At 37.8% G+C, this 26,649-nt stretch overlaps 1 protein-coding gene across 1 annotated transcript in view; it reads right to left on the bottom strand.

Moving 5' to 3' along the window:
• The window catches only part of LOC131684560 (uncharacterized), a 212,158-nt gene that overhangs the window by 90,155 nt on the left and 95,354 nt on the right, over positions 1-26,649 (bottom strand). The window contains exon 4 of the mRNA XM_058967553.1: positions 6,696-6,760. Coding sequence (XP_058823536.1) covers positions 6,696-6,760 — 65 coding nt within the window. The remainder of the gene's footprint in view (positions 1-6,695; positions 6,761-26,649) is intronic.

The raw sequence follows: 26,649 nt of genomic DNA, 5'->3' as shown, positions 1-26,649 counted from the left end.
AGATCATTTTTTTCAATTTTGCACTGGAATACCCCCTTTAGAGAAATGTATACCAAATAATCAGAATAGGTTATATGGTTAATGAAAAGGATAGAAAAAATGTGTCCCAATTTGTCCAATACAGGTAATTTTCGATATCGGGGTATGTTACCCTCGATATAGCGTCACTCGATATAACGTACTTATTTTATAATTTATTTTTCTCATCAATTACGCATGTATTCCATATTTTAAGAATTCAATATGTTACACACAATCTTAAAACGTATTAATTTGGCTTCTAATGAGCATGTTCGCAATTGGTTACTTCAGTGAAAGCTAAAAGAGCGATTTTTTCCAATTTCATTTGCGTATGATCGTAATTTATTAAAACCAACCACGTATCTCAATAAATAATACAAGATCAGTAAGTTCTAACTGAAAACTCAAATGAATAATATCAGATACAATCGCTTCCTGAATCTCCCGAATTCGGTTTTTCGGACTACAGAATCTTTTTATCATTCTCAACATTTGGGTCATCAAATTACTTCAACCACATGATCTACGAATCATATTGAAAGTAATGCGGACACATTTAACTCCGATTTCGGATATTCCTGAATTCAGTTCGCTGGACTCATGATTGTTTTGTCTGTTTTGCATTGATTTTGCCATGATGTGACGCATGAAATGACGTACCCTAGGAATCCAGCGATTTTTATCAAAATTTTACTGCTGGTTTTTGAAACTCCTGAATCTGGTTACTAGAATCGAAAAGTGTTTTCGAATCCTATTATGTGCCACATCAAATTAATAAGCGTGAGAGATCATAATTTTAGTTACTGTGTACGTTTTACGACCGGTTTGGGGTATTTAAGAAACCGGTTAGCGGACTGAAATATATTTTCAAAATTTCTTGAATCGTGGATACAAGTGGATCTTTATAGTCCATTCTAATGATATAAGTTCATGTATTGCTTTTACTTGATGAGGTGCAAGCGGTGGGAATATTAAGAAACACTTTACAAACTCAGACATAATAATAATGACTAATGATTTAATTATTAGGAAATGAGTCAAAATAAGAAAATTTTCAATAAAGATTAACTTATAACTGGGGGTGGGCGTAGCGTAGTTGGTAAATCGATTGTCTTGTAAGCAGCGCACCTGGGTTCGATTCTCGACTCCGCACATAGGGTTAGAAATTTCTAATATGAGAATTTTCAAACCCGAAGAAGCGAATGACCTTAAGGTTAAAATCTCTATAATCAAAATAAAAAAAAATATTGTAAGTAAGAAATGTAATTGTGACATCTTTTTCATGGAACCACTATAATATTCTTAAGAGAAAAGCTGTTTCACACTGCTAGGTGGGTAAGATTTTCAAAATTAGTTACTCGTTATCAAAATTCTACAAAATAAAGTACCATAGATAACAATTCTGTGAGAATTTTGCATGCTTCGATATAACGTACAATTTTTAAACCGAGATGTATATCGAAGTTTAACTGTGTCCCTATTTCGTCGGTCTAAAATAAACACAGCGGCTGATAAAACAAGTATTCGCTGTAGTGACTCTTAATGCTCAACATTTTTGGAATGGAGTCAATGAGTGTACGACAGAAATCGCTGTCTGGCGCCATTTTGAAATTCAAGATTGCGGTTTTGCTTAAATCATATTCTTTATTTATTTCCTTTTAGTTCCTTGTCTCATAATTATTTCTTATTACTCTATTCTTAAGTTTTTTATGCAAAAGAAATTGTTTTAGAGTTGTAGACCATTTTTCTTAACCAGAAGTCGCCATCTTGAATTTCTAAACGACACCAAACATCGATTTCCGTCGTGTACTCACCAGCCCCATTCCAAAAATACCCATATTGGTGGGATTATAGAGGATTTTGCGTAATCGGAAGTCGCCATCTTGAATTTCAAAACGACACCAAACATCGATTTCCGTCGTGTACTCCTCAACCGCATTCCGAAAATACTCATATTGAAGGGGTTGTTGACGATTTTACGTAACCGGAAGTCGCCATCTTAAATTTCAAAACGACACCAAACATCGATTTCCGTCGTGTACTCATCAACCCCATTCCAAAAATACCCATATTGATGGGATTATAGAGGATTTTACGTAACCGGAAGTCGCCATCTTCAATTTCAAAACGACACCAAACTTCGATTTCCGTCGTGTACTCATTAACCCCATTCCAAAAATACCCATATTGATGGGATTATAGAAGATTTAGCGTAACCGGAAGTCGCCATCTTGAATTTCAAAACGACACCAAACATCGATTTCCGTCGTGTACTCATCAACCCCATTCCAAAAATACCCATATTGATGGGATTATAGAGGATTTTACGTAACCGGAAGTCGCCATCTTCAATTTCAAAACGACACCAAACTTCGATTTCCGTCGTGTACTCATCAACCGCATTCCAAAAATACCCATATTGATGGGATTATAGAGGATTTAGCGTAACCGGAAGTCGCCATCTTGAATTTCAAAACGACACCAAACATCGATTTCCGTCGTGTACTCATCAACCCCATTCCAAAAATACCCATATTGATGGGATTATAGAGGATTTTACGTAACCGGAAGTCGCCATCTTCAATTTCAAAACGACACCAAACTTCGATTTCCGTCGTCTACTCATCAACCGCATTCCAAAAATACCCATATTGATGGGATTATAAAGGATTTAGCGTAACCGGAAGTCGCCATCTTGAATTTCAAAACGACACCAAACATCGATTTCCGTCGTGTACTCATCAACCGCATTCCAAAAATACCCATATTGATGGGATTATAGAGGATTTTGCGTAACCGGAAGTCGCCATCTTGAATTTCAAAACGACATCAAACATCGATTTCCGTCGTGTACTCATCAACCCCATTCCAAAAATATTCATATTAATAGGATTGTTGGCGATTTTGCGTAACTGGAAGTCGCCATCTTGAATTTGAAAATGGCGGTAAACATCTATTTCCATCTATTTCTCATTCTATAATAAAACTCCATCATTATGAGAATCATATCTACATCAGATGCTCAAAAATAGTATCTTATAACATCGCTCATCTTTCTATCACTGAGCCATACATTTACAACTCATCTACTGATGGCACGACAAGCGATGCGTGTGCGATGTATTAATTCTATCCCTCTATGATCGTTATTTTCTATCGTTCAGTGATGGGCGGGAAGTCCATCAGTAAGTGAGCCTCACTTTAGGGTTGAAGGAATCAGTCGATTATATCTGCTCTTGGAGCTGATCGAAATCGGAAAACGAGCCTCAGTATTGATTTTTTGCCACCCTTGCACACGAACTATGCATTTTTGTGACATAATCGATAGGTTTAGCTGAATAGTATGTTCAGAAGAATTATATCACAAAATACGAGTTATGCTTTGGATGAAAAATTTTAGTTCCGACTGTGACCGCATAGAGGGCGCCAACACAAACTTTCCATAGAAGAGAGATAGAATATCAAGATGTTCGGAAAAATTATTGCAAAATGCTTGTTCTACAACTTTGTAGAAGACACCTAATTTCTATCTCTTCCCGTTGAAAAGTTTATGTTGGCGCCCTCTATGCGGTAAAATGTGGAACTAAGATTTTCTAACCAAAGCATGGCTCGTATTATTTACTACAATTCTTCTGAACATACCAAAGAGCTAAATCTTACGATTATTTCACAAAAATGTTTAGTTCGCGCGAACCGAGTACTGATAGACAACTACGCACTGCTAGGCCCCATGCAAAACGGACTCAGACATCACTTCACTAAAAGTTTAATAACTTCTTTTAACAAAGCCAAATTCACTAGCAGTCTTCAGAAAAGTTGTAGACAATTAAATTATCTTTCTTATTTTCACTTACAGTGATAATACCATACATACAGTGCTACCTAGCGGCAAAAAAACGAGTTAGTAAGTTTTCTCCATGTAAATTGTCGAAAAATCCCATGCAAACTTCAGGCACGTTGGTCCGGTAGCTAGACTTGTTCGATTTGCTTCAAATTTGGTGCAAGTACTCCTGGTGGGACTAGGAATCGAATCAGGTATGGGCCAATAGGGGTCATTTTTTTCCTGTCACTCTAGTGTCGGTTTTACCGTAACCATGGGGTGTCGGTTTTACCCTAACCATGGGATGTCGGTTTTACCCCAACAACGCACTTTTTTTTATAAAAGCAATTAAAAATATTGAATTTCTCAAACTCGTCTTCAATGCACCTAGTTGATCATAGGAAAGGCCGATAATAATAGGTACTGAAAAAAGTGGTGATTTGAACAGCTTTTGTTCGGTTAAAACCTTAAAATCTACCAACGAAATTTAACATCCAGACGAGTATGAATGCTGCTGCCGTATGTTTTGTTTATTTTTATGACATTCGGCGCACTAACGTAAATTCAATTTTTCTTCAAATGCTCAACATAAACGTATTAATAATAATGTGTCATTATGAAATGAATAAAAATTTGATTTCTAGGAAAAGTTATGGGAGGTCGGTTTTTCCCACAATTCCCCTACTGCTCTGGTTGCAGAACTGTCACTGCGTATGAGAGGTAGTGCGAGTGTACATCAAAAACCTTTGAGCGAGAGGATGCTTAAGATTGCCAGCAAAAGATTGCTGGCATTCAAATTGGTCATCTATGAGGCTTCAATACTCGCCACCTTTCTCATGCTAAATGGTCGGTGTTAAGTCAGACCGGACCAAGTCGCAAAACATCAAAAAATGAGATAATGATAGCACTGAATAAATAAAATCGTCAGCTACAATCGACTGTTTGCAGATTTGAAATATGTAACAATAAACAAGAATTATGGCAAAAATTAATTTCCAATCACAATGTAAAGGATGCTGCGATTCAAACTTCAAACTTTTTCTCGAAATCAATATTTTGTCACTTAGTCCGGTCTGACTTAACACCGACCAAATGATAGTTCTACTACCACCGATGTCCTGTAGCATAGGGTAATGGTTATGCGTCGGAGTCGCTAAGGGGCCGTTCATAAACCACGTAGATTCATAGGGGGACGGGGGGGGGGGTCTGGCAAAAGTCTACGTTTGTCTACGAGGGAAGAGGGGGGGGGTCTTTGAAAAAGTCTACGTAGACTTTTATTTTTTGTTATGTTACTATGTTTTAATTGCCGCAAGGTTCTACTGTATCGATTTTGTTGGCTATTTTCTTTATTACTTTTATTTTTTGTTATTCTCGTATTATGAATGGGATTTAAAGAGAGTTGTATTCAAAATATCGGTCTTTTCAGTATTTATGCTGAAACTTCAAAGCTAGTACACTATTGAGGTAACTACTCGTTAAGCGACCACTCAACTCAGAACCCACGATTTTTTTTGGACAACCTCACACGTTGTTGTTTCTTGCGATTTGATTTTGATCAGAAATATTATAAAATGACAGTTCTAAAGACGATCGCCCCAAATTCCTCTCGACGGAAGATTTTGACTGTGAAATCATCTGAGTCACCCCTAGTTAGCAGACATGCATGGGCCATTAAATGCATGAACCATAAAAAGTTAAAAAATGGTCAAAGTTAAGCATTGTAACAACAAGTCACCCGATTTTTAACAATAAGTAGATTAATTTTTTTTATTTTTTTTTATTAATTTCGGTGGTTAAAGCAGTAGTGTAGTTAAACTTCTACAACAAATTGTTTACTCGAGGTAATCAGTTTCTCTTGCAATCATTTACACTGATTTCAAAATCTTTAAACACCCGTTAAATTTTACGTCTGACCCTACGCAAACCGGCTTTACTATATTTATCTTCGAAAATATTCGAAGTTAAACTTTGATACTTTGCGATAATACTCTAAGGTGATACGGCTATTAATTACATAAGAAATATAAATATTTTTGGGAAGATTTAAATAGTTTCGTTCCCTTAATCAAATAGGGCAATTTAGATTATCTTAGAAATATTGAAATTTCTTCACGAAAACTGAAATTTGTGTGCAAACGGTTTATTATTTTAGTGTAGATGATAGTACACATCGACAGTATTAATTTGTAATTGTTTCTTATAATTTAACAATTTAAAATGCACCAGTGAAGCTCAAAAAGTGTTTAGCAATTCTGCATTGTTGGTGTAGGTCGCACTTCGACCAAAATTTAAGCTAGTTATAGCAATATATCTTTTTACATATATTTGAGTGACTAACCTTGAAAAGAAGTATTCCGCTACACAAACGTTGGAAAGCACCTTGAATCGGTATTAATTGATTTGATCAATCAATGATAAAAAACCAATGTGAAAAACCTTTCTTCAATATTTAAAAAGCTTGAAATAAATCTGAACGCTAATTTTTAATTGAACATTATAATGTGCTTCTTGCTAAATTCACATTTCCTGCGAATAAAAAAAATTAAAAGTCTACGTAGACTTTTGGCGTGGGGGGAGGGGGTTGGTAAAAGTCAACTAAGGCCTGCTAGGGGGGAGGGGGGGGGGGGGGTTTAAAAATTCTCAAATTTCGGTCTACGTGATTTATGAACGGTCCCTAAGGATGCTAGGTTCGAATAACAGCTGTTAATTTCCACTCCCGCTATTCCATTGGTTCATTATTTGGCTCTGAAGAAATAATTTTATAGATAGCTTAAGGTAGTGAAGATAAACACTTTCAATACTAAAACGAAAAAGCAAACCACTATGCAGTAAATTGTTTCTTTACACAACTTACCTTTGAGAATCCTATATTTGGCGTGGGAGCTGTATGCAGTCCAATGTCAATGGAGCGCTTGAACACTGCAAAACAAAACAAAAATAAAAATATATCAGAAAGCTAGTCATCTGAATCGTTGGAAGTAATACAATTGATGGTTACAAAGTTGTCCAAATCATTCACCGGCGGTCGTAGAACTGCTTTGTAACACAAATTAGCTTGCAGGAAATAACCCGTTAAGAAGCGGTCGATTAAACGCATGAATGAGTAGGAGCAACGGAATTTTTTTCTACACTATTCTAAGGAAAACATGCTGATCTGCTGGCTAAGTGAAGTAACATTATACACCACTGACCTCGGATCTTCCAACTGACACTTTGAAACGCCTTCCCAATCTGTTTAGAAAAGTGCACTCAGGAATATGCTATGTTGATAAATGATGCTGCAGTAGATAGCCTTGGGCTGAGTGTTCTCTATAAAAATTACCTCTCATTAGCCCGTTGATGAGTGTCAGGTGTGTAATGGATTATTTCAGCTATTTTTAATACTATTTAGCAGAAAGTACCAATTCCTTCAATTCATACAGTGCGTAACGCGTTGTGAAGAAGTAATGTTAATGAGCTTTCAAATTAGATCTACACCAGTTTTAACTTTCTTATAATTTCCAATTTCACTACTACGAAGTTCCCGTAGTAGCTCCCACGCTCACGTTCGATCATTTCCGCGAGAAAGCCACGTTTTTGCCGATTCATAGTATCTATCTCTGTGGCAGGTTTTATGGGAGTGTAACCCACAACAATGGACAGGGCGGCGGCGATAGTTTAAGCCACAATGAGTTCACATAAAGTTTACAGTTTCAGACATTTCTTCGTCCGGAATTCCAGTCGCATTGCAGCTGCTGGGTGGCCCGCAATCGGTAGTGGGCATACACCACAAACATACATGTTACCACCAGCATGTGTTTGCCATCAATTTTTCGCGCTAAATGGTCTTGACAGGCTGCAATTACCTGCTGTACCGCAGCACGTCAATTGAATCCTCTTCCCGCCCGCGTTACACTACTCATGCTCGTACCGCTTTGTTTGCTGTGCCGATGCTCGGTTGAATTCGAGTTGAGAACGTCAAAGCCGCCATCAACTCGATTCCAGTCGGTCGGTGGGTGGGCGTTGATTCATGATCAGCTGAGGGAATTGCGAGCTTACTTCAGGATAATCGGAAATCTGCTGGAAAGGTCACATGGGAGTGCTGAGTAACACAGGTGTCTTTCGAGTTCACTGTCATGTTACCGATTTGAGCAGATAAGATACCCAGAAGAACGAGGTCCGGTGCTGGATCGGTTCGTTGAAACGTACTTTCGCTTAGAAATATTATTTCAAGATTAAGTCACTTCAGCAGATACTTGCAACGTTACCCAAGGATCAAATATTCCTTGTGTAGATATTGCACTAATATCCAATCAATGGCTCAAACCACACAAACATTTTCCTACGATTTAGCAGTAAACCTTCAACAGATTTTCTCACAACCAAGCCCTACAGAATCTCGGTTGTAAGTTTAACGATTGCATAAAACGTGAGAAACAATCGAATGTGAACAGGTAGGTACATAGAACGCCTTACTTGCAGTCCTACCAATGAGTCCTTCGCAAGTCGTCTGGCAAGTGTGCGCAAAAATGCACGTTAAATGAATTTTTAATTGAATTCATTCTTGTTTACATTTGTTGCTGTTAATCGCGTCGTCAGTCGTCTCTCTCTCTCTAAACGGGCAGCAATTTAAATTGCTGCTCGGCAGATATCGTCAGTCGGCGAAACCTTAACACTTCTAAGTGCATATGACTTTGCGCGGGATAATAAGCCAGTCAGTACCCGGTGTCAATAGTTTGCAAGTGAGCTTTACGATTTCCGATTATCAGTGTTTCAACACCTTTCGCTAGTATTTTTTATCCTAACTGCTACAATACGGCATGTATGTACGGTTTTATCTGATTGATTCTGGTTGCGAAGCCAAGTTTACATAATAAATTGACGATTCGATGATCGGCGATTCCGCACGAAATACGATCGCGACCGGTTACCACCATTATCAACGCCACGTACTAGTCTATTGAACACATACAAGTACTAGATGCTGAGGCCACAGTTGCGGGTACTTGAGTACCTAGAGATGCATTTAAATAGAATTCAACCATTGTGATCGAGGAAGTTTTGATCGAACTTGCTCGTTTGCTGTGACTTTTTTGATATAATGTTTCTTTAACTGACGAAGAAACGGTTTCAGTTACTGATGCGGTGAATCCGAAACCCGAAAAGAAATGTACATTTTTTTCAAAAGAACAGATATTATTATTAATCCTTTCATAAATTTTTCTGTTCCTAAGTTTGCATGGAAGTTTAAGTTATCCATTTCTTTCTATATTCCGATGATATGGAAGCAGCTCTATATTACTAGTTTAAAGTATTTTGAACCAAAGTACTGCCAAATTTTAGCTCAACGAAAAAAGTATTGACATTTCGTCATTTGCGAATAGTTTGAATTTTTTTGACGCTTGAATTTTTATAACTGAAGAGCAAATGTCAAAATAATCAACCAAGAGGCATCGTTCTGCACGCAGACTAATGAGAGTTTTTCAGATTTTTTGAAAATCATGCAAAGAAATGCGTCAAGTTATCAATTTTGATCGCAAAACCTTTTAAACATGTCTACGAAATTTTTAGTGGTTTTGAAAGGAGCCGATTTATCAATAATTCATATTCATCCAAATGTCGCTATTGCATGGATTTCTTCCTATCTTTGGTTAGTTTCACATAGAATTCGTTAAAGAAAAGACACATTCGGTCGGGTCGGTGCGCTGCAACATTGCCAGCGATGAAAATACAACATCTCATCGACTCGAAAATATTCAATATCTTACGACTCAGAAAGACCCAAATTTTCAAAAAACTGAATTATGAAGGTAATGGAATGAAAAACAAAATGATATTTTTTTATGGGTTTAGCCTGGCGCAAAGGCTAAATAATTATATAATAATCACTAAAAAAGTCCCAACTCTAAATTTTGAGTATGAAATAAAGTCCAAAAGCTTATCAAACAACGAACAAAACAAAAAATGACATTATTCGGATCAATACAACACATTTTAATTAGAAATAGATTTGGAAGAATTCACTGAATCATCAAAAATTAAATTGTCGATATTTCTGAAAATATTTCTTTTGCGAAATCCAAAAATACGTGTCAATTAAATTTGTTCAAACAAGCAGGAAAAAAATTCATCGCGTTTGAAGATGTCGATATTCTCACAAATTACAAATAGTAGCAAAATAGAAATGCAATATTTGAATAAAGAACATTCAATGGAGGTAGAATTTAAAAAGAGTGAGGAAAAAATAAATAAGGAACAAGTAAGAGAAAAAAATAGATAACATGAAATAAAACGAGAAAGGTGAAAAGTTACATTTAAAATAATGGAAAAATATTTATAACATGCAAATTGTCAAAAACCCACTAATATCCAAAAATATAAAAATACAGAGCGAAGAAACAACAGCAAATGAAGCTATCGCCAAGCTAAGGTATTTGTGCCATTAAATACATGATCTGAATTAAATAAAAAACACAGAAAATGAACAAAATTAAGACAATATAAAAGTTAATATTTGAAAGCATGTAAAAAATTGTAAAATATAAAATAGATCGAATAATTGAAACAATCACTTAAAAAAAGGAAATTCGACTTAAATTTAAACAATACAAAAATATTGCAAAATTGTAAAAATAAAAAAACGGGTAAACGAAAAATAAATATTAAATATCATAAGCATGGAAAACAATAAAAACGACAAAAGTAACACAAATGAGTATAGCAAAAAAATAAAAACAAAGTTACAAAAAAGTAAACAAATAAAGTAATGAACAAAACTGATCCAAAATGTTTCACCTATAAAAATTGGTAACGAAATAAAAAAAAACAATAAATAAAGGAAAATGTAGAAAATGTTGAAAATATTTCAAAATCGAAGAAATGATAACGAGTATGGAATAAATTAGTAAAAATAAAATAGCTATGGTAAAAAATGAACAATCTTATTTTTAACCTTCTAGTTCCCAACACCGCCACTAGGCGGTCTCTATAAAAATCTAAATAAAACTACTAAAACATGATTGTATGTTGTCATCCGCACTAGCATTTCTTCCCAACGCTCACACCCTTCAAACACACACATTATTTGATTATTCGTAGCTTTCTGTCAAAGGCATTTGAAGCTCAAAGTTGAAAATTCGAGGAAAACGTGGAAAAAACTATTTTATGTTTAGTGGTAATCTTCATTAAATAAATTTTAATTTAATTGGTTTAGTGGAATAATTCGGAAGTTTAGGTTTTTTGGTAAAATACTTTGCCCGCTTAGAAGCGGTGTTGGGCACCTGAGCGATTTTTTTCAGTCTTTAGTGATTACTTATCGTTCCGAAACTAGCCATATGTGCAATAGCTGAAAAATTATGTTTTAAAAACTTTGGGTGAATGTTGCAGTTAGAATATGGATATTCTTATCATTTAATAATATTTAGGGGAGTCTGGGGCTAGTTGGCGGAATCTTTTGTTCTCCTTTTGTATTAGACACTTGGCGCTGTCTCTAGTTCTGCACTTCAAGTACTGTTTAATCCATTCTCCAATGTGTTTATGTTGCATTAAATTCTGCTTCGTAAACGTTGTAAGTGATATTGATTTTTCGAGCGTATTAGAGTGAAGAGCCTACTTTAGTCGTATTAGGAAGGGTGCCTCACAATTTCATTAATTACTCGGAATACAATTCATGCAATGCGTATGAATCGGCATCAATATCTATGCTTTCTTCTTATGAACCATTATGATATCAAAAATAGCCATTTCAACCAATACGTTGAACAAAGATGGCTAACGCCGCTTTAACCAACAGTTTTACATGGTTAGGACGAAAATAGGCTAATTACCCTAAGTAAAGTTTTTAAATTTCAGCATAGCGCGCGAAAAGAACTTTCCTTGGCCGTATATGTAATATACACTGATAATATAAATTCATGAATATAATGAAATCGATCATGCAATGCACGAATTCATTCGTCGATTTCTGCAACGAAGTATTTTCGTGCATTGTGAATAGTAGGTTTCGTTCATTTCATGAACAAGAATAGCCGCTTGCTGAACGAAAGTTTTCGTAAATTTTACACATTTAATGTACACTGCACGAATGCTATCGTTGATAACGACATTATTTTTCGTGAATGAAACGAAATGTTTTGTTTATTTTAATAAACGTTTGTGTATGTTACGTACGATTTCATTGCTCACACGATTTACTTCGTTCATCTTAGGAAAGTTTTCGTATTCATTTTTTTCAATCGATAAGTTAGGATCGATGTTTAACAAAAACGATTTTTTTTAACTAACTAAAAAAAATCGATTTTATTTCAACCTGCTCACTTTCATTGGGTACTAGAAAGATTGTGGTATGAAGTAATGCCCGCTTGATGAACAAAAGCTTTCGTAAATTTTACATATTTAATGTACATTGCAGGAATGTTATCGTTGATAACGACATTATTTTTCGTAATTGAAACGAAATGATTCGTTTATTTTCATAATGTTTATGTATATGATGGACGATTTCGTTGGTTGCACGAATTTATTTCGTATATCTTAGAAAAGTTTACGTATTTACCAACCTCTTCTTGCTTTCAGTCGATTTTTTGGGATCGATGTTTGATAACATCGATTTTTTTTTAAATTTAAAAAATCGATGTGGCCAAATCGATTTTATTGTGGTACGAAGAAATGGCCGCTTGATGAACGAAAGCTTTCGTAAATTTTACTTATTTAGTGTACATTGCACGAATGTTAACGTTGATAACAACATCACTTTTCGTGAATGAAACGAAATGTTTCGTTTATTTTAATAAACGTTTATGTATATTACGAACAATCTCGTTGGTCGCAAGAATTCACTTCGTTCATCTAAGAGAATTTTTTGTATTTAATAGCATATTATTTTGACATTACTCCTGAAGGGAAAAACTCAAACACCAACGAGCAGTTTGCGAAGGCTCAACGGAATCCGTAATGCTGCGGATTCTGGATCAAATGGAAGCGAAAGAAGTTCAGGAAATCTATCTGAAACCGGTAGACACGGATACGGCTACTAAATAGTCAGACAGAGACCGTCGTGATGATCATCAATTATCTGACGTATAGCAACAATGACTCCATATTCAACGTCTATTGAAGCTCTTTTGACGTCGACGGTTTGACGAATGGTGCTCGTAAATTTAATTAAGACTTTCGTATATAACAGCGAACAATTCGTTTGCCTAACGAAGCCATTTCGTAATAAGCCAACGAAAGTCGTTTCGTGGTTTTCACGAAAAACTCGTAATGAAAAATAAAAGTGTTTCAATAGAGCTACGAACGATTCATTATATGTACGAAAAATTCGTATATTTTATGAAAATTTTCTGTACGAAATTAATTCCTAGCGATTTACGAATATATTTTATCAGTGTACGTAACCACAAGAAAAATTTGTTTTTTTTTGTTTGTTTACTTCGGAATTTCACCTGAAAAATTTCGAAAATTTAGCTTTTGAATACAAAGTGTTCGCCGAAATTAAAATGCAAGAGCATTGAGGCTGAAAAATAATAACAAGTATCTTTGATTTGCAGTTTTATTCAAAAAACATCTCACGCGATTCATATTTTACCATCAAAAGTGGCCATGTGGCATCATTGTGCGTATAGTCGTAAATTAGCGAGATTTCCGCGTCCCTTATTTAAATTGCTGTAATGCAGCCAACAGTCCGCTCTTTTATGCAACGCATTCACTTTTACACGATCTTCGTAAATTGTTTTTAATTTAAAAAGATCGTGTAGTGAAACCATCGCCAGCAGACCCTGGACTCCCCTACTACAAATTAGAAGTCAATAATTAAACAACCAAAGCACTAGAGAAATACTCCTTACAGTTTAGGTATTTTGCGTTCTGATGGAGTTCAAAATATAAGAAACCATCTTTATTCGCTTATGTTGAAGTAACTAGAAGAAAAAAAGTTTTTGTTTTTTATTCGCCCAGGTGCCTAACACCGCCTCTAGGCGGTCTACTTATTTTAAGGCCTTAATGAAAAATCCATTACTTCCAAGAATTTTCAACATTATTTTAGTTTTTCTCATCACGAGACCCACCTCCAAATGTTTTTTCAAGCCAAAAATAATTTGGGCACTAGAGGGTTAAATTAATTAATTTAGAACAGAATAAGTGCAATGGAATAATGGAAATAGAAATAATTGGGAATAATTGGACGGAATAGATTGAAGACAAAAAAACCTGTTTTAATCCATCTAGCGGTGCAATTGTGCCTTTCTCATTTCTCTAAACTATGGCTCGTAGGCTGTTGATTTTCAACATAATTGTGGAAATGTTTATTGCATTCATAGTACATTTTGCATTAATACACAATGGCTTGCCAGCCACGAACTTGATGAGCTACGTGTCGACGGTGAAACACTTGAAAGAAAAAAAAATATCATACTTCATTAGCCTAATCAGCATTAGATCAATGTTATCTGTTTGCTAACTCATTTTGTCAGTGGGGGTGGGTGTGTGAGGAGGGCGAAAGTCCCACGAACAAACGATTCCCCAGCTTAATTTGATATGCTTTGTGATATAGTCGTGGTTCAACGATGATGGGGTTAAGAGGGAGAGGTATGATGGCTGGATGGGGTGGTGGTCTGAGGGGTGATGTAAGGGGATTTTAAAGGGAGAGGAATGAACAGTAGAGGGGGGGGGGGGTAACCCCTCTCCGTATACCATCACCTACGCCCCTGTCACAATCCAGAAACCTTATGCCAGTCAAAAAAATAGGTTGACGTTTTTTAAAGTGATTGCATAACCTCTCTATATGAGAAAGTCAATCTATATGAGAAAGTCAAAAATGTGTCAAAATCCAAAAAAGTGAATTTTCGTCAAATTTTTTTCGAATCTGCATCAATCTCGACGTTTCATGCACCTTAAAGACATTTAGCATCAAAAATAAAAGTTCAATTTTTAAGTTTTCCTATAGTTTATATGAGAAATTTCTGTGTGGCCTCACCCTTAAACCCGTAATTCCGGAACCAGTATTCCGATCAATCCAAAATTCAATAGCAGCCGATAGGAAGGTTGCACCTTTCATTTGAGACTAAGTTTAAGCAAATCGATCCAGCCATCTCTGAGAAAGATGATTGACATTATTTGACACATACGCACATACATACACACACATACACACACATATACACACATACAGACTTTTTCCAATCTCGACGAACTGAGTTGAATGGGATATGACACTCGGTCCTCCGGGCCGGGATTAGGTTGACGTTTTTCAGAGTGATTGCATAACCTTTCTATATGATAAAGGCAAAAATGGAAAACAAACCAGTGGAAATAGCCCAAGAAAAGACAAAGGTGAAATTATAGAAAACATGAAAATTAAAATGGTTTGAATGGGTAAAAATGAAAATACTAGACGAAATGGGAAAAATAGGAATATTGCAAAGAAGAAAAATAAAAGAATTTAAAAAAAATTCGTTGAATTATCAATAAATTCATATAAAGCAGAGCTTAAAACTAGAACAACACAGAAAACATGCACAAAATAAAATATCAAAATAGGGAAAAATGATAAAATGAACTAAATGGAAAACATTATATATAAAATTATTTAAATGGAAAAAGGTAATGATTGATAAAACGCAAAAATGAAAATAAACACGAAAAGATGGAATCTAAAAAATGGAACAGATTATTTAAAATATAGCAAAAATGGTGAAAATATAAAAAAGAAAATATAGAGCAAAATGTATAAAACAAAATGCAAAATAAGAATTCATGGAAAATATAGCAAGATTAAAAACCTGAATGAAATGGAAAAAACAACAAAAAATGCGAAAATTAAAATATGAAATCAAAAAAATTAAAATATGAGCAAGAGAAAAAATTTGGAATGAATAAAAATTCTAGATTATATGTAGTATATTAAATGTCTCCGACGATATTCCAAAACATGAAAAAACTGATTTCTTTCTGTTTCTCGTATTTGGCCTGCGTTAAACCATACCGAACTGGCGCCATGATTTTTCTGGCATTTTTAATGCAAAAAATCATTTTTTGATAACTTGCCATTAACTTGGAAAGTTAAGGGATACTAATTTGCCTTCAATTACTATTTGAGCTCTCAAAAATAACTTGATGTGGGTGTTACTAGCATTACATTGGATGTGATAGCGTTTTTTTAGGCAGGTATCTCAAAATGGCGCTTAGTCCCCTTTGGCTTAACACAGGCCATTTAAATAACATTTTCAAATGAACACGAGAAATTACTATGATTTGTTCTCTTAAAGAAGGTTGCTGAGTTTTCTTCTCTTTCTAGTAGATACTGTATTGGTTTATTAGGCGTTAAAAATTGCTTTGTGTGGTGTATTCATATTTAAATGAAAACGCACCGGAACGCTCAGCAGGAAAGGCTATTCTATTTTTATGATGCTGCTTTGAAAAATGACACAACGTTACTTGATGTTTGAAACAGGAGTCTGAAAATATGCGATGACTAGTATTGCCAGTAAGCTCCACCTCCACCTTGAAAAAAATATTGTGTGATTTTAAGTTTATTTTCATGCACATATTTGGAGCATGAATATAAATGTTAAATTAAGTTCCACCACAAATACACACGACTTGTCGTGCTTTCTTCAACTAATTTTATTATAATTTTACACGTGGATTGAAAAGTACAGTTTCTTTAAACGGAAAATCAATGCTCTTCAATGTATTTTACTCGAATACTGCTGTAAAATGAATGACATGTAATATTACGCAAATGAAAGCGTAAAATTGTTTGCTGTTTGATTCACCAATTGATTTCAACGTAATTTTCAATCAAATTTGTTATTCAATCGTTGTATGTTTACATTCGTATTGATTTACATATCGCTTAAATTTAATTATTTTTTGGTGTGTGGGGTGCCTTATGTACCTCAGAGGTAGCGTGCTATTAAGAGCAGTAATATTCAGTTCAGCAGTAATATCAGTTAGATCGCTATTTAGTACTTAGTACTTAGTAGTACACATATAACTTCCTAAAGATATAGTAACAAGAATATAACCACTAGACCGGCAGCAATTTTGACTTTTTTTCGGAACACTGTTAATTCAAATGGTAATTGGATGCACAGAACATATGCAAAATATGAGCGTTTTCCGATAGCTCTAGTTCACCCACAAGAGGTTTCAAGTTTCTATAGTAATATATATGGAAACTCGGAAATAAGAACTCAAATTCCCATAAAAAATTTCACAGTAACTCTGCGTACCTCAAAACTTACGATCGCATAATTTTGAATTGCTTTGTTGAAGATCGCATATTGATCGGAGATTCCCTTAAAAAGTTATTTAACTTTGAAGGCCAACCAATTTTTTGATATGTCCTATTCTAAGCATGTGCGAGAAAGAGAGGCAACACATAACTTTATATGAGAATATCTTTTTACTGCTAAATCGGATCAATTTGCAGTCTTTGGCAATGTTGATCCTTACACCTTAAGCTATAAATCTGCAGATTATGGGATGCACAAGATAATACTGGCTCTTTTTACCGAATTTATAGTTTCTATCGCCTATTTTTCATATATTTTCACATACAAACTTTAAAACTCTTGTGAGTGAACTAGAGTTTTCGGAAAAAGCTCATATTTGATAAATGTTATGTGAAGCCAATTACCGTTGGATTTAACAGTGTACCGAAAACAAGTCAAAGTTGTTGCCGGTCTAATAACCACACGCCAATGCCCTTGATCAGTGAAACTATTTTCAAAGCAAACATAAAACATGTTCTTATTTTGCAACTTTAGCAGCCTCGAAAAGACAAATCTAGTTTCTTTGTACCATTATTTAATTTAATCTGACGACCCCTGTGAGTGTCTCCCAGCTGGCAGCATCATTTCTATTTTCACGCTAAAAACTGGCACGTGATGGTACAGAATTGAACGTGGCTGCATTAGGACCCCGGTCGGTGCAGAGGGTAGGGAAGCGCTTCATCAGCCACCTAAAGCTGGGATGTTTTCAATCGCATAGACTGTAACCGATCGCCAAACATCGCGTGTCGGCAGGATACGGTCGTCTTTCTTCGGTGGATTGGAAAAACACGATCGGTGGAAGATAAGAAATCAATTTCTGGTGTTAAGTAAATTAGTTTCACCGCTAGGGGGTACATCGTGGAAAGTTGTATCGCATGGCTGTGCTACGTGATGCAGGGAAAAAGCTGGAAGCAGTAGTTTCTGTGTTGTATGATAATCGGTTGACTCTTCAGTGTAGATTCTGGTCTACCGTTTTGTTAGCCTCTGGTAATGGATGCTACTAGTATGAATAAATTATTCTAATGAGTAATGGAACTATCTTATTTCATTATTTTTTTTGTGAAAGTCATTGGAAGTTGATCAATAAAATTATTGGTTACATTCTGCTACCAAGTTCCAATTTAGATATGAAATTTGACATTCTAATTGTCTCAATTGTCAGCGAACATCCAGACCAATTAAGTTTCTGCTGCAACGAAGAAATACTGTGGCAGCAGATTTAGTGTACAGCAGATTTGTCCCTCTTTTTGTAAGTGGACATTTATTAAGAGAAAGTTCCATCTAAATAAAAATGTGGTACTAATGTGCATCGCGAAACTGTATTCGTAGTATCCAAACAACAAATATTCTGGTTGCAGTTGAAAATCGAAATAGTGAACTTGCGTCTTTCGATTTTTCTCCTATTATCAGCGTGCGGAACTAAAGCGCAACTGGTATAGATGATGCGCAAGTTGATTCTCTAACATCTACACAAGATGCGCATTAGTTGCCCACTCTGCAAATAGGGGAAAAAACGAAAGGCGCAAGTTCAATTTTTCGATTTTCAACTGCAACCAGAATAATATTTTTATTTAGACGCTGTAAATTGAAAAGGTCCACCGACTATGCTACGTTTACGCAACAGTCCGTGCCGTATAATTAAATTTAATAGAAAAGGGATCATTACTTAGTGATTAGATTATGCCGATTTCTGCGAAGATTACTATTTTTCTCATGAAATATTTTCACACAACATATTTGTTCCTTATTATTTATATGTATGGCAGAACTAACCCAGCTGTTTAGTTCGTTGATATAAACTGGTTACGTCAAAGAAACTAACTGATGAAGTCAGCTATGGCATGTGACTACTATAATCTAAACCCCTTACTGGGCACCACTATGACTAATATACTATTGCCATAATGAGGCACTTGGTTCTGAGCGCTTCCACCCCAAAGGGCTGGGAGTGGCATATTTAGTTAGTTAGGTACAGCACCCGAGCTAATTGGCCTCACAATTGGCCACCCCCAAACACAAGCGGCAAGCAGGCCATTCGTGCAGAAATAAACCACCTCAAGCGATAATCAGCACCAAACTATTAATGAACGCTGGTGCTCGGTAGGTAGGTACACGATCCATAAGCTTTGGCTGCACCTAAAACACTTATTAGCGTAACATTTTCCAACAGGTACCGACACCTGGTATGCTTGTCCGTCTTTAAATTTGTTGGACTAATCGAACTGCATGATGATGATGATAATAATGGACAAACTCAAGCACTGACAGTTGAGATAAAACGTGTTGACAAAAGGCATTCAGTTCTGATTAATGTAATTGTTTGTAGGGTTGTTCAAATTTTATTATTTGACCAACCAATGCTTTAGTTACGCGCAGAATATCATTCCTAACTGCAATATTCAAATTTAAGTTGAAGTAAACAGTAGTTGTGAAAAAAAATTATTGACAAAGGATCGAAAAATAAATGGTTAACGGTATTAAAGGTAGAAAAGAAATCACACTCCAAATGTACACAAAGTCAATCGGTTGAAAGAGATAAATCGTCCAACTGACCAAGATATCGAAGAGCTCAAAACGTCTAAAAAAGGTTGAGCAACATTGAATCGAAACAGTTGCAAATCTTTACAAAAGCGATGAGCCTAGATTACACCGACGGGAAACCTGGCGGTCGGTGGAAGGGCCAACCGTTATGGTGCCGAGGTCGGCCCGGCAATTCCGGTGAAGCCTGGCATCCGGTTCGCTGACTCCCTGACAACACGAGCCTGGTGTTACGTTGTGTCAACTTGTCTTCAGCGGTACATCTAGTCTACTCCGACGGAGAGTTCCCTGGCAAAGGAGTTACTCCCGAACCCGATATTGTTGATTCGCGGCGGCTTTCTAGCCAACGGCGCTACTTTCTTGATCCCTTTGCCACTTCCTGTGCAAATCGGAGAGTATCCGCGTCACTAATCTGTTGATAGTGTTCCACGTCTCTTCGACGATATTGTCGATTGTTATGCCGGGTATATCCCTTCGAACTTCCTCTAACCGAGAAATGAATCGAAGATCATGTGTTCCGGTGTCTTTTGGACATTCACACACTCCGAAAAGAGAGGTGACGAAGCATGTCCAAAACGATACAGGTACTTCCGGAAGCAGCCGGACGCAAAATTGCGTCAGATGAAAGTACCCCTCTCCATGCTTCCTATGCACCCACGCCAACACACGGATGAATCGCTGACGGGATGAATCGGTAAGTCCACCTTCCTTTCTCCTTATTATACCACACTTGCTTCCCCTTGGCCATCGAGTCCGCTCTGAGTAGTCTCCTTATATTCCGTGAACTCATGCGTTGGTAGCATTCCATATGTACAGCCAGAGGGGTGCAGATGCGGATCCTCCCGGCAATGACGTGTACGGCCTCCGACGATATCGCTTTGTACGCACTCGTGAGATGGGCAACCTTCAAACGACAAGTACTCGTCAGATTCGTCCGGTTTCGCTTTAAGTTCAGCACATCAGCCCAGACCGTAAACCATACTTCTATATTGAGGATGAGATACTCGCACGAAAGCGTCTGTTGCTGCATCTTGTTCCGCCGTAGCATTTTAGAACCTTCCCCAGGTAATCCGGAGCTCGCATTCTGGGCAGCGCTATGGTAATAGCTTCCCAGGTGGCACTGTTGAACGCGTTCTTCACGTTGATCGTTACTGCGGCGTAGTAACGATTACCCCTTCTCCTTTGCTTCGATGCTTTCTATCCGGCATCCGAACTGCCAATGCGATATCCCATTTTTTTTCTTTTTGTGTAGTTCACCAGCCCGTTGATGAGGACCCTTTCCAAATGATTACCATGTCTATTCAGCAAGTATATAGGTCGATACCATGATGGATCTTTTGATGGCTTCCTTGGTTTTGATAGCAACGCCAGCTTCTGAATCTACCATCTATCCGCAGGGTAGCCTTCGTCCAGGTAGTTCAATAGCACTGTCCAGAACATGTCCGGAAACGTCAAGATCGCGTTTTTTAGTGCTACGTTGGCGATACCGTTCAGACTGGGGACTTTCTTCCCTTACAGTCCATTTTCTACTCGTTATTGGAGACACGATTGTCACCGATATTTTCACCGATTGCATCGACGTACGGCCTAGGCGGCCATGCGGTTGGGTCGTGATCTGGGAAGAGACCGTCCATAGTCTTCAGCTTGTCAGCACACATTTCAGTCGACGTTGTTCTTGGCTAAAACTTGTTTTTCTGCACATCTTCTTATGGCAGATGGGCTGGCTCAGCACTATCTCACGTTTAAAAGCGGCCCTGGTTCCCCTGGAATATAACCTAACGCACTTCTCTGACTGCCTGAGATCACGCTCTCTGAACTCGTTTTCAGGCTCTTAAGCAATGAATCTTCCGTTCCACCAAAACTCCGGCAGTTCCTCCGCTCCTATTTTCTCGGCATGGTTACATAACACGTTTCCGACAGCTCGTTTTCCTTAACAGTTTCTACGCAAGGTTTTCCGAGGTGCAGCTTCTTCGTGCAGAACTGGCACGTAGGAATTTGCCCTGGGTACGTGACTAGTGATGTTTGATGAATGAGAACATCGTCACTTCCTAACGCTGTGACGGTTATGTATGAGGGAATTGGCTTGGTCACACGCATTCTCACCACACGAACACCGTTAGGGATGCCCGGGAAAAAATTCCTCCAAGTCTCATGTGTAACGGAGTCTACTTCTCCGTATTTTTGCAAGCATTTTTTAATCGCGCCGTCAGGGGTACGCGTAGCCAAATCATGGACACGAACTTCTACAGCGCCGTTCTCGATGTATACGGGAATGCTATATTTAACATTGCTGCATTCGGCGGTGTGCTGCATGTTGTTTCGCGAGGCGAATGACTCAGCTTGGTTAATGTTGTTGAACGAAATCAGCACGCAATGTTTGATATGATGCATTTGAAGGGTTTTCACTTCAGCCAGATTGAGTTTCATCTGCACTTTTAATAACTGTTCCACTTCCCGAATGGCTGGTCTTACGGGGCATTTCGAAAAATCAACAGCAACACAGTTCAACCGCAGCTGGGTTGCTTTTTGCTGGGCACCGTCACTCATCACTAAATCGTACAGCAGGTATAGGCTATTGTTATATGGACTGCTTGTGTGATAGGCACCGATTGATTTTTAGGTAGAATTGACTGTTTCACTTGCGCGGGACGATTTTTTGCTTCTGCTCAGGGCGAGATGTGAAGACAAACTGTTGAAAGGAGGTTGTCAGCACGAAGTTCTTCCACAAAAAGATTCTTGTCGGAGTCCTTTATTTTTCATTTTCTCTCGTCAGTCCTCACTCTCAGTGTTATCGTACAATTTCGCCAACTAATGGTGTAGTGGATCGCCTAGTGTTCACTATGTGTGTACTGCTCACTAACTCGCCAATTCGTGTTATCTGTCAGCGAATGGCTGCAGAATGTTATGTCGATGATGGATTCTCGACCGTCTTTAGGGAATGTGGTAGCGGAACCTTCGTTGCACAGTTTTGCATCCAGCTTCGCCAAGCCTTCCAACAGGCTGTAACCTCTTATGTTGGTCAGCCTGCTACCCCATTCCACGGCCCAAGCGGTAAAGTCTCCTCCTATAACAAACGGCGTTCGTCCGACTAACGAGTCGGTTGGTGCGTCCAGCATCTTGTGTGTGTTATCCATTACCTCTTGGACAGGGAAACCGCCCATTACTTGTATTACAGCCATCCCTGCACAATCCACTACCCAGTTGCCGTTGTCGGGAGGAACACGATACGGCTCTGCAATAATTGTAACGTCGTACTTCGTTTCTGTTGTCGACTGCCACAACAGTTGCTGTGCAATATCGCAATGATTGAGATTAAGCTAGGTTATCTCCGTCATCATTGACCTGCCTTCGCCTTCATGTACGCAGGGCATTTGAAGCCACCCGTCATGTTTCCGTCCTCCGGTTTTCAGATCATGCACCTTGGTTGCTTCGTGCAGTCTCTAGCAACATGCCCCTTTTCTCCGCATTTTCTACACAGTGCAGACCTGTCCGGGCCCTTGCAGTTTCTCGCCAGGTGTCCGAGGTCAAAGCATCTGAAGCATCGCTCCAACTACTTGGAAACTCGCGGAGTGACTCTCAGCGAGCACACCGACCATCCGACTTTTATCTTACCGGTCTCCACCAGCTTGTTAGCAGCGGCCACCGGTAGTCGAATCGCCGCCGTTTGAGTTCATCCGTAAGATTTCCAAATCGGGATAGCCGCCGGTACATCCAGTTTGCACTGCTCGATCAGTTCCTCGACGGTCGTTATCTCATCTAGACTATTGCACTCGACTACGGCTTCCTGCGACAGGGCTCTCACGTACGCTTCGCACCCCAATGATTTAGCAACGAGCTCGAGGTAGGTCGAGCTCTTGATGGAACGATCCTGCTTCAGTTCGAAGATCATCTCGCCCTTCTGAGTGCGCCTCGTTCTAGCAACGTTCTCTCCCAACTCCTTTAGCGTTGGTTTCTTTCTCTTTCTTGAGAAGAGCGGCGTAGGACGTCGTATCGTTCGCTTCGACGATCTCCTTTTAGCGCCTTCTGACGAGCCGAAGGTTTTCCTTCCTTCTTCTGCTCCCTTTTTCGCTCTTCCTTCTTTTTCTGCTGTTTCTCGTGGTTCTGCTTCCGACCTACAACGGTACACTAGCTTTCTCCCTGTTGGGTGTCGTTTTTTTCTTCGGAAACCGCCACAGCATCCTCGAGCGTCTGCTTTTTGGGTCCACCTGGTCTTCCGTCTCCTGGCGAGGATCTTGTCCTCTTTGGAATCACGGAAACTGGCGTATTCTCAACATCAATCTGCTCCTCCTTACCCTGCTTCGGAGGGACTAGGAAGATAGTAGCCTAAGCCGACTACCATGCTCGCTCAACTACATCAGCTGTCCGCGTTGCTGTGCCGTACTCATTCACGACCGACAGTAGCGGCTTTCGGATTTTAATGACCATCTCTGTAATGTCCTGGATATTGTTTCTCGCATCGACAAACTTGTGGAACTCCTCCACCAAATGTTCGCGGCCACTACTTTTGGCTTATGTGGGGTGTAATTCGTCCCACTCTGCTCTGGCTGTTGTTGCTGCTTCCCCACCTCCTGCTCTTTTTGAATGAGAGCAGCTGCTGGTGGTGGTGGTGACCTCACCAACCCACCTCTGGCGAACGGATTCGCCGTACCTACTCCGTATATGTTAGTTTCTTGTTTTTTCTCCATTTTATTGGGTCTCAACTCCCGGTCGCTATCTCCACTCGTTGCACATAATCGCCTCTCTTGATCCCATGATTCTCTATACTATCAAAATCTTAGCAGCAGGGACGTCATGTAAGGGTTGACACTCTCCTTCATGGAGAGTAGTGTTCGGAGCCGGATCGGCGTAAATCGGGAATGCTCTAACTAAACTTAGTACCACCAACTAAATGGTGACGAGTTTTGAACGTACCCGGAGACCTGCCAGGGTTTTATTGGGACGGAGGCAGTCGTACTGTTAGCCTACTTGCGATTTCAAGTCGGTGTCATCCTTTCTTACTCAGGGAGTAGAACAGCACGTCTGTCAGCCCAAAGTCGCCGTCCAATTCGTGATCCGTGCCCTGTCTGTTGTCATTCGCCATGGCCAGTATGCCGTAATCAGGATGTTATTGGCGTTATTGACGGTTGGCACTCCGGTGTGTACGTACACACACAATTTTCACAAACTTAATCTCATTTGAAGGCTATAACGCTCCCATAAGCTGCTATTGAATTTTTGGTTGATCCGATTTCCGGTCCCGGAGTTACGAGTTGAAGAGTGTGGTCACACAGCAAATTCCCATATTAACTGGTACCACCATGATGTCCAAATGATGTAAACATTAAAATGGGTGCAAAATTACTTTAAATTGCGGGTCTAGATCACTAATGATTATTCAAAGTATATTTGACCACATTTGCTATCTATGATGGTTCATGATACCCCCGGGGAACTCACCAAGTTCCTATACTAATATTACACCTTTTGCCCAATGAATTCGTGACTGATTTTTACAAACTTGATTTCAAATGAAAGATACAGTAATCCCATTGACTGCTGATGAATTTTATTCGTTTCTGACGCTTGGTTCCGGAGTTACAGGTTGTTTAGTAAGGTTACATTGGAACTTCCCATATATAAACCGTTACAATCATAATACCCCAGAGGCTGAAAACTATTGAAATTGTCACCAAATTACTTCTAAACGAAGATCTAGATCAATGATTGTTAATCAAACATTCTTTGAATATATTGTCCACTGTTGACGATTCCGGAAGTCCAGGATTCCGGGTATATTCCACAATTAAAATCACTTCGATTGTTCGATGATGACTGAGCCGATGTTCTCAAACCAAGTCTCGAATGAAAGGCAAAATAAGCAGTTGAATATTATATAGCGATTAGGCAGACGATTTCTTTAAAGTAAAGCAAAAAAGTAGAGCTTGCCGCATACGCTCTTTTTGTGGCCCAAAATTAGACTTGATTACCCAAGGGAAAATGAAAGTTGTTATATGAAATCACTGCTGGTGTACAATGATTGATATAAGCAGGTGTTGAACTCACACAAAAAAGTATGACGTTTCTATGGTAGCTAAATATGCTTACTAACGCCATCTATGAACAAACAACGGATTTACGCTTCTACACCTTGTACATAGTATTGTAAAGTGCAATATTTTATCATGAAACGAAACTAATTTTTTTTATATTGTCCACTGTTCAAGTAATTTAAACATATTACATGTTTAAAAATTATATTAAAAATTTGGTTTTACATATTCATGAAAAACCAAATTTTTAATATAACTTTTTCAGTTTTCATTTTTTTCCTTCATATACTTCAGATGTTTTTCAGAGGTTTTGAAGACAAACATTTTCTTCTAACACATCAAAACTCTAGCTTCTAATATTCAAAACATATAAGCACTTAAAATATCAAATACAGACTTTTTTAAATAAATTTTATGAAATTTAAAAAAATATCGTGTTCGCCATTTTTGCTCAATTATAACTTGAATCATGACCTTATTCATTGTTGTAAAAATAATTATCCTTTGTTTGCCCCAATGAGTAAAATTGTTATTCCAAAGAACCTCATTTTTGGCGAAAAAGTGCTCATAACTTTTAAAGGAAAATAGTCTGATATGTGGTGACATGAAACAAATTATTCGCCTTAAAAGAATCTTAATGTTGTCTGAAGACTACTTCAGTTTTTAACCAATATAGAAAAAGTTATATGAATAAAACTGTTTTTCTAAGAAACACCTTATCCTTCGATTTTAAATTTGTTCTAATATGAAAAGTATGACCGATAGAGCTTACATGTCTTCAACAAATTTGTCTAGCTAGAATGATCAAACATTTAATTTTTTATCGTGGTGAAATTAGAACCACCCCAATTGTTGTTTTAACAAAAAGAAGAGGCTCAGAAACTACGAAAACTTCTTCAAACACTAATAAGGCTAAGTTGTTTAGTTTTAGTGAAATGTCAAAATTCCTGCTAAATTTGCATTCAGGACCACTATGCATTGGGGG

This window comes from Topomyia yanbarensis, chromosome 2 (assembly GCF_030247195.1).
Source record: "Topomyia yanbarensis strain Yona2022 chromosome 2, ASM3024719v1, whole genome shotgun sequence".
Lineage (NCBI taxonomy): Eukaryota > Metazoa > Arthropoda > Insecta > Diptera > Culicidae > Topomyia > Topomyia yanbarensis.
The sequence above is the reverse complement of the archived record's forward strand: the minus strand, read 5'-3'. Positions and strand labels throughout refer to the sequence as shown.